At 39.5% G+C, this 13,273-nt stretch overlaps 1 protein-coding gene across 1 annotated transcript in view; it reads left to right on the top strand.

Annotated features, from left to right (window-relative positions):
* The window catches only part of LOC124605396 (ER membrane protein complex subunit 8), a 49,579-nt gene extending 36,806 nt beyond the window's left edge, over nucleotides 1-12,773 (top strand). Inside the window, exons 4-5 of the mRNA XM_047137040.1 lie at nucleotides 6,538-6,632; nucleotides 10,516-12,773. Coding sequence (XP_046992996.1) covers nucleotides 6,538-6,632; nucleotides 10,516-10,681 — 261 coding nt within the window. The 3' untranslated portion in view covers nucleotides 10,682-12,773. The remainder of the gene's footprint in view (nucleotides 1-6,537; nucleotides 6,633-10,515) is intronic.
* The last annotated feature ends 500 nt before the right edge of the window (nucleotides 12,774-13,273 follow it).

Raw genomic sequence — 13,273 nt, 5'->3', positions numbered from 1 at the left:
AAAATATGAGCTAAGTGCATAAAGTATGAGGTGTAGTCATAAATTTGTAAATAGAACCTCAGAGAGAGAGAGAGAGAGAGAGAAAGTGGTGATTAAAACTTCTGCCATGTCTTATACATTGGTGTGCAAAACTTAAGGATGAAAGTAACTTTTGCCTGATGTGTCACTGCCAAGTAACATAGCTCGATGAAACTTGACCCTTAAATAAAAAGAACTGCTATTGTATAGTACAGAATGCAACTGAAAGAAATATGCAATGAGACAAACAGAACTGACACATTTATTCCACCTTCTTTCAGAGGTGGGGATTCCGCTGCTGTGAGTTGTGCGCCAACAACAGCTGATATCTTACGCACTCCACATTCGCTGCACCCCAAAGCACCCTAATTATGGTCTCCTTTATCCAGACATGGAGATCAACCTCCTGCGGCGGCGGCCACGATGTGGGCTTACTGTGGCTGCCTGCATTCAGTCGCTCTTTTCTGAGCTCCAGCACTTGCCTTTACCTGGTATTCCTGCCTGTCGTAAGAGGTGAATAAAAGGATTCTCAAATGTTTTGGCCCATATGTGATGGTCCCATCTTGGGTTTGACCACCATACTTCAAAATTATTCCGATGAGCGAGTCAATTGGGGAAGGGCGCCTTACTTGGTGCATTGTGTCCATCGTGCATTGAGACCTTTAGCCAGCTTATTCGTCGTTGAATTGTAGTCCTGCTCACTCTCCATCTTTTGGGCGAGGATACATTCCTGGGTGCGATTTCTGCCTGCACTCTGCAGTGTTGCTTTCTGCGCTGACGACTACCGTGGACCACTTGCCACCTAATATCCAGCACGGTAGCCAGTCTGTTGTGGTGGGGCCACCATGTACCCTGTTGGCTGTAGCCCCCTGACAACACAGGGATCGCTCTACTGATGCCTGCACTGTTAACTCCCCACATATTCCAAGGAGTAGATGCCTATCTCCCTGGGGCATCGGGACGCCCGGCAATGGCCATCCTGCCAGGTGGCCCTTGCTGTGGCTGGGTGGTGCCTGTGGGGAGGGCCCTTGGTCGGAGTAGGTGGCATCAGGGTGGATGACACACAATGAAGCGTGACACATCTTCTCTTGCTGGTGGCCAATCGCCAGCAGTCTCTAAGCATTCGAGGGCTCACTTTAATGCAAACATGTATGACTCCAAATCGTTCCCCTCCCTGGCCACACCATGGGAGGAACGAAAGGCTATGAATGACATTGAGACGTATTTGCCCTGGTATCTAGTCCGTATGAGAGCTGATAGGGAATCCTTTGTGTTCATTCCGGTTATTCGTAGAGCATTTACAGGACAAGATTGGGGAGGTGGAGGGCTTGTCAAAAATGCGGTCCGGGTCAGTCTTGATAAAAACGGCATCCTCTGCCCAGTCACAGGCATTACTTGCTTGTAAGAAGCTGGGGGATGTTTCTGTTACTATCACACCCCATAAAACCTTAAATGTGGTCCAGGGCATTATCTTCCACAGGGACCTTCTTTTACAGTCCAATGATGAGCTGCGCGCCAACTTAGAGCGAGGAGGTGTCCATTTCATCCAGTGCGTCCACTGGGCTGCGAGGGATAATCAGGTTGTCTCCGGTGCCTTCATCTTGGCCTTCTTGGGTGACACATTACCTGAGAAGGTGAAGGTGATGGTCTACTGCTGTGATGTCAAGCCATATATCCCTCCCTCGATGCGGTGCTTCAAGTGTTGAAAGTTCGGCCATATGTCTTCCCGCTGTGCTTCCAGCCTCATACGTTGCGATTGTGGTCGTCCATCCCATCCCGATACTCCATGTGCCCCGCCTCCCATCCGTGTCAACTGTTGAGAGCACCATCCCTCTTGCTCGCCAGACTGTAAGATTCTACAGAAGGAGCGGAAAATAATGGAATGCAAGGCCCTGGACCGACTGAACTACACTGAGGCTAAACGGAAATTTGAATGGTTTCATCCCGTGCGCATGACGTCATCTTATGCTGCAACAGTCACTCCTGTTACAGCTCCATCTGTGTTAAAACATTTCCAGAATTTTAAGTTTTCTATGCTGTTATCATGGCCTTCAGTGTTGATTTTTATACAAATTTATGTAAAAAGTGCTTCGTATTTCTGCTCAAAGTCAGCTTTGGAATAAAGCAGAAAATGCACACTATACGAAAGTTATTGATTGTGTTAAATAGCTTTAGCATGGTAAGCAAGATTTTCATTGTCGGTATGTTGGATCACAGCCATCCGCAGTGTTTGGAAGTGTGGAAAGTATGCTAAGTCACAGCCTTAATGATAGTCACAATCTGATAATAGTGACTCTAGTAGTAATCTTCCTTATGCTCATTGCATTGTACTATAGCATTTCTAATTTAATTTCAGTCATTTATACAAATAAACACCACTTTTGAAGACAGCTGTCTCTGTGATGTTCTCTTTCAAATTGTCATTACTTCCACATGAAATACACTAGTCCATATTAAGTGGGCGGTCTTAGATTGGTGTGATCTGACGTCAGACATAAACATTCCTCCTCAAGATGCTCTGTAACATGACAATTTCCATCCTCTTTCTCACCCAGGACACCCCTGAGCTAAGTGACATCCTTGTTGGCAACAAGCTGTAGATTTCATGCCTATTGTTTTCTGTTTACAAAGGCTGCCAACTTTAGTGTTGTAGCCAATATTGTGCTACAAGTTTTATTTACCATAATTTTATGATGATTATCAATAATATGTCACATTAGAACATGAAAATCTTTTTAATATGGTTTCAAGAAAGATGTTTGCTTTACTGTTCTGTTTACACCATTGAACACAATCAGAATGAAAAGGGCCCACACTTGTCTTTGTATGTGTCAGCACTTGTCCATTGTCTTTGCGATTGATGCTGTGTATACTGTGGAGAGAGGTAGTTAGAGCTAATTGCTCTTAGATAGAAACAGAAACAATTATTTCATGTTTTTTATAATTTTATATTATTACATTTTTATTATTACACTGAAGAGCCACAGAAGTGCTGCAACATGAGGTGGCATGGCCTCGACTAATATCTGAAGTAGTGCTGGAGGGAATTGACACCATGAATCCTGCAGGGCTGTCCATAAATCCTTAAGCGTATGTATGATTGGGTGGGGATCTCTTCTGAACAGCATGTTGCAAGGCATCCCAGATATGCTCATTAATGTTCATGTCTGGGGAGTTTGGTGGGCTGTGGAAGTTTTTAAATTCAAGAGTGTTCCTAGAGCCACTCTAGCAACTGTGGACGTGTGGGGTGTCACATTGTCCTGCTGGAATTCTCCAAGTCCGTCGGAATGCACAATGGACACGAATGGATGCAGGTCATCAAACAGGATGCTTACGTATGTGTCATGTGTCAGTCGTATCTAGATGTATCAGGGATTCCATATCAGTGCAGCTGCACACACTCCACACCATTACCGAACCTCCACCACCTACAGGATCCATGGGTTCATGAGGTTGTCTCCATACTCGTACATGTCCATCCACTCGATTCAATTTGTAATGACATTCATCAACAGTCCAATGTCAGTCCTGACGAGGCCTGGGCAACCCATACAGCTTGTGTCGTGCAGTCATCAAGTGTACATGAGTAGGCCTTTGGCTATGGAAACCCATATCGGTGGTGTTTCGTTGAATGGTGTGCACGCTGACACTTGTCAACGGCCCAGCATTAAAATCTGCTGCAATTTGCGGAAGGGTTGAACTTCTGTCATTTTGAATGATTCTCTTCAGTTGTTATTGATCCCGTTCTTGCAGGATCTTTTACCAACCACAGTGATGTTGAAGATTTGATGTTTTACCGGATTCCTGGTATTCATGGTACACTCGTGAAATGGTTGTATGGGAAAATCCCCACTTCATCGCGATCTCAGAGATGCTGTGTCCCATCACTCGTGAGCCTAATATAACACCACATGCAGACTCACTTAAATCTTGATAACCTGCCATTGTAGCAGCAGCAACAGATCTGACAACTATACCAGACACTTGTTGTCTTGTATAGGTATTGCCAACTGTAGCGCCGTGTTCTGCCTGTTTACGTATCTCTGTATTTGAATATGCATGCCTGTACCAGTTTCTGTGGTGCTTCAGTGTATAATTTCAACTATAATTTAAATGAAGTTTTAATTTCATATTTTGAACAATGTAAAGCGGATGATAGTAAAAGTGATTTGTTCATTTTCGCTTGTTGTGTTTCCTATGCTTTCCTGCATTTTAAAAAAGGGGCTTTTTACTGTAATTGTGTTTCAATACCAGGTGTGCTAATACGAGTCTCTGTCATTTGTGTTTCACTGTGTAGTGTAACGACGTAAGTTTTTTATAACCGATTTTCGTTTGATACATGACCATGTGCAGACTTCGTCACCTACGTCAGTTACAACCCACTTCAAAATGATTTATATTCTTTTTTAAATTGTCACAGAATGGTTCTTGAACGAAACTGTAAAACATCAGTTGAGTTGTATGCAAAGAATTAAATCACTTGGGCCAATTGGTTTTTTCGTAAACTTCTTCGATTTAAATTTCGTTTGTTTCTCCTCAGAAATTATATTGACATACGTTATCTTGATTTAATCGATATCAGAATCACACATTGAATAAACCTTTGAGATTCAAAGTTTCGATGAACGCTGTCAGAATTCAATAATCTTGTCAAATATATTATTAATCCGTTCACATAATTCTTCATAAATAAATCCTCAGAACACGTGTTTCAACTTTAGTAGCATCCACTATTTTATTAGCTTCCTACACATACAGATGTGAACTTGACCGTTGACAAACTAGGACTGACTTTTCAATAAGATTAAGCTCTCTGTGACGTCATTGTTGTACAAAAAGAGTACAAAAAAAATTCAGTTTTAATTTTTAGAAGCGCGACGCAACAACTCGGTTCCAGGATCTTCCGTTGCTCTTTGGCTGTCGACCCGCGATGTATAGTGGCCAGCAATTTCCTCTCTGGTCACGGCAGCGAAGATGCTGTCTCCGTTCGTTGCGCTGCCCTCTCCGTACATGAAACATAAAAATATACAAAACATTTAGATAATTTACAGCTATTACAAATATTAAGAAAAATACATAAACAAACTAAATTAACTTATATTCACCTGCAAACTGGGCTGACACTGGTGGATGGGTGACGCTTAATTTCGTCCCACTACAACTGCTGTTGTCACACACTACTACATTAGTATCCTCCTAGTTAAATACCTGTATAAATGTGAAATTTAATATTTTCAAAGGAAAATGCAGTGAAGAAAACTAACAAAGAGTTGCTGATCATACTTACTTTGAGGAGGTGAAATTTGTAGCACTGCTGATAGACACAAAAAGGTGACATGTGCTCACTTCCAGTGGTGTGTGTGTGTGTGTGTGTGTGTGTGTGTGTGTGTGTGTGTGTGTGTGTGTGTGTGTGTGTGAGAGAGAGAGAGAGAGAGAGAGAGAGAGAGAGAGAGAGAGAGAGAGAGAGAAAGTAAAATTGAAACACTTCCTAGCTTCCGTAACTAATAGTCACTTCATCAGGGCTAAGAGAGAGACAGTTTGGAGAAGGTTAAAAGAAAAGTGCAGGTCACTCCAACTTCAAGATAAAAGGGGACCCATCTGTGGTGACGTGTTTAGGCAAGGACACTTAATGTTCTGAACTAATGCATTAGCTTTATTGATAGATGAGTGCTCTATCAACACTGGTTTGCAATGGATATTTGTCTTCCCTGCACCTTCCCACCCCCTCGCCCTACCCTACTTTGAAGGTAATGGGGCAAACAGTGTGGGACATTGATTAAATTAGTTAGCATTTTGTTCCCATGGTGTTGTGCAAAGGATCGATCATGTGCTTAAAGCATAGAAATTAGTATAAGGTTAACAGAAAAATAATCTGCAAGAAAATAATTTCCATGTTCAGAGTTGGGAGGGCAGGCATCACTAAATTCACAAAGTGGAGATATTAGTTTGTTGTTGGGTGGCTGGTATATTGTTTCATTCTTCTCACTTAGAATTGTTGCTTTTGTGGCACAGTTGCAAAACTTCTGAAAGTATACATACACCTTCAGTATGAACTTCTTAATATAGATTATTCAGGAAGAAATGTTAAAGCACCACCTGTTCAAAGAGAGATTATCTATAGTTGTCATTAATGTAGTTGGTTTTCCTTTTAAGGTACTTAGTTGTTGTATCCAAACACCTGAAAAAAATGTAACATTATCCACATTCTGATAAGGCATATTTCTACCATGTAGATGTCCAATGCTGTGCTGCACTTCCTGGGAACATTCCATACCTCACCCACTAAGTCTAAGTCATAAGTGTAACTGTTATCAAACTTCAATTACTTGCATCATCTTGTTTTGAGGCCCTTCTGTTTGTATCTAGAAACAGTGAGTAATAATTTCATACTGATTCTTTCTCAGATGCCATTTTTGTTATACTTTAGCCTTCCTTACCGTGATATGCCTAGTTGTACTTATCTTTCCTTTATTTTTCCAACCCTGCTCACAGTGTGGATCTTTTGGTGATATTTTCCAGATAAACAATCAGAAGCTGAGTGTGACGATGGACAATGTAGCACTGTGTGTATTACAGAATGCTGATGGAAAGTGGAAACCAAAGGATAGATCAAGGTAAATCATTAAATTACTTGAAAATAGTGTGAATACAATGTGATTATGGTAGTTTCACTACAAAGATTAAGTTTTAATCATATCTGTGTTGTTGCATTATCTGTGAGCAGTGTGTGCTTTGCAGACTCATGGTAGAGTTGGACATGTGTAGAGCAAGAAAGTTTAGTAAAATTTATCAACTGTTAACATAATTCTCTTCAAGTTATACTTCAGTATATGTCCTAACCATATATGCTTTGCTGGAAAAAATATTAGTACATGTGGAAAGACAACATTGGTTTTGATCTGATGACCACATATGCCACCTGAGGAATAGTGGATGTACTGATACTGGTTTCAGTGTCATGTGCTAAAGGTAGCATAATGGAACAGCTACCAGAGCACCATCTGTGTCTACCATATAATAGGGAATGCTCACAGCCTGAAGGCTCAGTGTGATGGAAACATGTGAAACAGGCAGGCAACCATGCCATGGAGATGCACATGTGCTTCGTACAACCAACTGAGTGAGTTTGAAACGGGTCAAATTATGGCTTTTAGAGTGGCAGATGGTTCTTCTGGAAAATTGTCACACAAGTTGGATGTGCTGTGTCAGTTGTGGTCACGTGAACATTCTCACACCCGTAGATGAAGTTCTGAACATCCATGCAGCACAGACACCCGCAATGATCATCATTTTGTAATAAAGGCAGCAATGACAGGTTGTACAGCTGCCACAGCACAGATAAGAAGGCTTTTTGAGACCAGATGCGTCAACACGAACCGTTGAGAGTTGGTTATCAGCCGTGGGCATGCAGATCTATAGTCTGTTTTCCATTCACAGCAGAGCATCAACATGCACGGCTCGAGTGATATTTATTGTCAGAGGATCACTTGGAACATGGAAAGCATGCCATGGTATTTAGTGATGAAAGCAGATTCTGCTTGCCCACAAGTGACGGTCATTTGCACATACGACATAGATCTGGTGAGCACTGTCTTTTAGAGTGCATTCATTCAATTCAACAAAGACGCACCCTCGCCCACCCCCACCCCTCAGGCCTTATGGACTGTGATGTGAGAAGATACAACTCTCATTCACCTTGGTGTTTTGGAAAGGGACACTAATCAGTGCTCGGTATGTGCAGAATGTTATAGATATGTTCTTTTGCTGTTCTTGCAACAGGAGGGTGAAGTGTCATTCCCTGCCCATGAAACTGTGTGCTCCACAACACGAGCAGCAACTTCCCTGCCAAGCACCCTCTCTGGGCTTGTCTCCAGGGGAGCACATGTGTGATATGATGGGATGAGAAGTGACTCGTGCAACTCTTCAACCAACAACTCTTACAGTACTATGTGAACAGGCCATGCAGGCATGGCATAACATTTCCGAAGACAGTATTTGCCATCTGTGTGATTAACTGTATGCCAGAGTCAGTGCCTGCATCGCTGCCTGCGGACGCTACACAATGTACTGATATGGGTGCCTCAGCATGGGTTGATGTCTGGTACCTCAGATCCGCTTGTGCTGTTGATCTGTAAATGTAATCTTTTCATGTACTCCATATGCACTGTTGCAACAATAAATCTTGAGTAAAATGGAAGCCTCTAAAAGTGTGTACTAACATTTTTTTCCAGTGGTATATTTCTTTCCTGTTAATTTAATGGAGTATTGTGGCTCATTGTCGACGAAAATTATAAGTCAGTTGATGACAGTGGCATTGTTGCACATAAGAAGTTGCTGTTTTTTCCCATATAAAATTTGCTTACTAATCGTCAGTGAGTAGAAACTATGGTTTAATTATGACTTAAATAATTAGTAGTTTTTTAATTATGTATGAGAATTAGTAAAGATATAATAATCTTTTATTGTTATTTCCGTGCCTGCATTTCATCTAACTGCTGAGCAAAATGTTAACAGAACTCACTAAGGACCATGTTTAGTACTGTTGAATGACTAAGTACAGAAATCTACAAAGTGGTATAAAAATATCATCTGCGTTACTGCATGGCACCTGTAAGCAGTATATCATATGTGAAATTTTTTAAATAAGTTCTTAAGTTCTATCTTAGGTCAAGTAATAACTATTATTCCAGCTAATTTTATGTCTTATGGCTTTAGTTGATAGCTTTGACTGTAGATTGAAACTAGTTACAATTTTGAATAAATGGAGTCTCAAACAAAAGTTTGACGCCTTGTGATTTCCAAAGACAAAGACGTAAATTACCAGGAACTCTTTAATAACTGGTTGGGAAATAAAAAAGAAATTACATCATCAGTGTTAAAATGCTATAATTGATTTGTTGCTCAATAATAGGATGGAGGAACAATAAACATGTATGCCTTTGTCCAGTATTGCTTCTTGTGTTATTTGCCCTGAAACCTACTTTTTTGGACAGGTAACTCTTTCCATGCAGTGTGATACAGTGTAACAGAAATTTGTTGTTACATGTAAATACTTGCTATGTTCATCAGTGCAGGAAAAATATGCATTAGCTTTATGTTTATTTGCTATATATAGTCCCGATTTCATGATGTGATTTATGTGCAAGCCTAGAGCAAAATTTCTATGTACTAGATTAAAATACGTAATACTGTAAGGTGCTGTTCAGAAAAGAAAAATGACTGTGTATTCAAATAATTTGAGATAAAAGTTTTTCACCATTAATTTTTTGCCTTAAGTAGCTGTGGTTCTTTTTTCAGTGTTAAGATTTGCGATATGTGTCTATTATGGGTGTGAAGTTAAGCCTACAGCCAGTGTGAAGAAAATATGAAACATACTGAGTTCTGTTGATAATTTTCTTTCGTGCAAATAAATTGTGGGTTAAGGACTGTATAGTGTTGCAGTTACCAGTGGTAAATTCAAAAGAGATTTATAATTTTGGAACAGGAGAAACAATCAGTTCAATGAAAATTGATCGTAGAACTGTCATTATGAGATGAGATTGCTGAATAATGTAATAGCATTATATCAGTAATGTTCAAAATTTCGGTTGATAGAAATGGATGCTAAGACTGAGCATCTACTAACAATAGGCTTTTCACACATAAATCTCCTCAAAATTGCAGTAATAATAAAGGAAAATTGGAAATTTGTTTCACAAGTAGTAAATGAAACTTACGCGAGCTCTGATGTTAGTACCAAATAATTACTAGGAACATAAGAGAAATAGTAATGGTTTCTGCTTTGGAAATTTGTCTGAATTTATTATTGTAGAAGAGAAGTAAACTATCAGGATACTATTTTTGTATGTGCTGTTGTTTCAAAGTGCTAGAGAGATATTGAAAAATCCCTATGTGACAATGGCCATTTTAAAGTGTTCATGTCACTCCTGTGCCACCATTCATCAAGCCGACCATTGCTTCAGAAGGCGCACTGGCAAACCTATACCAAGGATGCTGTCTTTGCAGCCTCCCCATTGGGAACCATCCATGATGTTCTCAAAGACGTCTCTGCTGCTGTCATGCATGCTGCCAAAACATTGGCCTCACTTTCCAGGGGCACTGTCGCATCAATGGTCAATCTTGTGGTGGTTGGAAGAAATTGTATCAACAACCTGAGCTTGTTAAGGTGCTCTTCAACAATATAAGCAACATTCCATAGTGGCCTACTTATTATGTTTAACCTTTAAGCGGTTTGCATGCAGGGGCTCTGCTTAATTAAGCAAAGGAAGGAACAATGCTGGGAATGCTACGCTTCCTCTTTGGGAATGCATAGGATCTTTCTTCTAGGTATGGACAAAGATGACCTTCTGGACCGTCAGTGGCCAACAACCTTCTCTAGTCTCTTACTTAATGGTAGAGTCTCTGCCGACTCGTATATCGTGAGGGGGTGGAGAGGGGGAGATATTTGAAAATTCATGTAATTCTTATAACTAAGGTAGCCAATGATTTTGTTTTCAGTTTTTCTGTGGAGGCGAATTCGCTGGACTCTGCAGCTGTTTTAGTGCAGCAACGAGCTTATGAAGAACTGGTGGACTTCGACAATCATCTAGATGATATCTCACTGGACTGGACAAATGCTCAATTAAATGATATAATAGATAATGCAGTTCAGGTGGTAGGTTAAGAGATTGTATATATGTATATATTTTTAAAAAAGTCCCTGAGGTGATAACCAGATTATATATCATCTCAGGCTCATACCTCTGCATTTGTTGATGAGGAACAGAAAATTTCTATTATTTATATAACTGCTGGACAGTTTTGTTGTTCTCAGACCAAGGACTGTGGATGAAGCACATCTTGAATATATCTGTGGCAATATTCTCCATGTGACAAGCACCTAAAATGTGATGACCTTCTTCACATCTGCAAGCATTCCAAGACTGGAAGTCGTGCTCCTTTTTAAAGTGTTTAGTGGTGTCAGTGATAGTAAATTTAATTTTCTGCTGACAGTAGGGCATTCTTGTTGTTTATCACTGACATTAAATTGCAAAAAGCACCATTTGCAAAAGATATGTGCATATTCAATGTTGAGTTTGCTGTTAGACCATATGACATGTTGTAATATTTTGTAGTTTTCATTAGCATGTGCAACAGTGAATAGCTCCACTTCTTGTACCTTTTATTGTAATTTACATACAGTTTGCCAGAGCCAACAATTGTGTGTCACTCAGATTTTGTGTGTGTTGTTATGATTTAATTATTGTGTATGGTTTGTTGGATTGTATAAATAACTTTAAATTGACAGGAAGGAATTTGAAATTAAACTTGTAAGTTGTTGAAATTTATACCATTCATAGATAATGTAAGAAAAAAATGCCTATTGTATTGATCCTTGTAACCTTGAGATTTCAAAGTTGTTAAATCTATTGTTACAGTTTTTTGTCCCCATGTGAATAGTAGATATTTTGACATGATGATTATATAAAAATGAGAAGATTTATCTACAGTTATTACATACAGATACAACTACTGTCACTTTCAGTACAATTAGTCTGATCTGCTCATGGAACTAATATTACCCTATTTTTGCCCCAAGCAGAACATTTGTTTCTAGAAACGATGACACAGGTTATCCAATCAGTTAACATATTGATTATGATATATTTCTGTGAGTGTAACATTTTATCAACTTACTAACAAGTAATTTCTTCTCAGAGATGAAAATTAACTGTCTGAACCTCATAAGCTTATTCATAAATTTTGAAGACTACACAGACAGCATACCTGATGTTTCTACACATGCAACAATAAACTCAAGAATTTGCTCTTGTTGGTTAACATACTCTTCCAGTTCTTCATAATAATAGGAGATGTGTACATTTTTTGTGGTTTTCTTTTCTTCTCCCATAGATAAATTATAAATTGTTATATGCTCATAAAAGTGCCACAGGAGCAATTGCCTTTGGACTGTATATATCCTCATAGGGAAACAATAAGATTATTTCTCATGATAGTTAAATGTCCCTGCCCCCCTGCCCCATACTCCAGATCATTCCTACACAGTACACCCTTCTGTCACTCATTCGTGCCTTTGAATGCCTTGTGCTTTGCAACACCTGTTCTCTTCTGCACTTACCACCCACCCCCACCCCCCATGTCATTGTTGTCTCTTTGGTGATTAATTTTGTGTGCATTTATTTCTGATTGTTAGCTCCAGCTAACATAATCAGCAGAGCAAGACTTAGCAGTGAAAGCTACAGTTTTTTTATAAGTCCTAATATCTATTCTCCCGTCACTCAGCAGTTTATATCCTATAATGAAGCTTATTTTGTTGACAGTTGTATAATCATCTTTTTGTAATGCTGTCCATTCTTTCTCACCTTGTTCTTCCCATTTCACTGTGTTTCATTCTGTTGATCAGTCTCTTTAAGTGGCATTTCCTCATATTTTCTCTCCAATTTTGCCACATCACTCTTCAACTTTTAATGTGTGTACCTTTGTTTCTGGTAACTATTTTACAATCACATATCTCCACTATCCAGTTGCTCATCTATGTATACACTACATCCTCTGCAAGTCTTCTTGCCCACATCTGCATGCTCATAGTTACTGTAGAAAAAGTGTAATTTATTTGTATTTGTAAGCTGGCAATAAGAACTTTTTTCTGCAGTGATTATCTTTAAAGTCATGTAAAACAGCAAGTTTGCAGTTTTTGTATGTGAATTACAGTAATGGTTTTTGTATCACATAAGACATTGAGTACAAATACAAGAAAACACTTTCATAAAAATAAAAACAAAATTTTCAAGAAGATGCAGTCGGCCTCTTTCAGTCTCTGTGTGTGTGTGTGTGTGTGTGTGTGTGTGTGTGTGTGTGTGTGTGTGTGTAGTAGAGAGAGAGAGAGAGAGAGACCGACCTTTTCTCATATATAAATTATGTTCCATACTAGAGACATGTATTCTTCATATTTCTTGCGCATCTTGTTCACTTTGCTGTCTGTTCCTGGTTAAATGCATTGGAACATGAGTATGTGACTGTAGGCATGGCTCCTAGCAATTGTGGCATCTTCAGTAAACTATCCATAGTGTCTGTGACGTAGCAAGATATGTGTCATCAGCATAATAATACAGTTCCTAATGTGTGTGGTTATTTTTATGTCTAGAGGTGTGGTAGTGCCATCATAGCCACTGATTGAAACAGATCAAATACAGACGGAAATGAAGTTTGCTGCGATTCTAAAACATATTGAGAACGTGGTTCATGCAGGATCCCA

This window comes from Schistocerca americana, chromosome 3, assembly GCF_021461395.2.
Source record: "Schistocerca americana isolate TAMUIC-IGC-003095 chromosome 3, iqSchAmer2.1, whole genome shotgun sequence".
NCBI lineage: Eukaryota > Metazoa > Arthropoda > Insecta > Orthoptera > Acrididae > Schistocerca > Schistocerca americana.
This window is presented reverse-complemented; position numbering and strand designations above follow the sequence as displayed.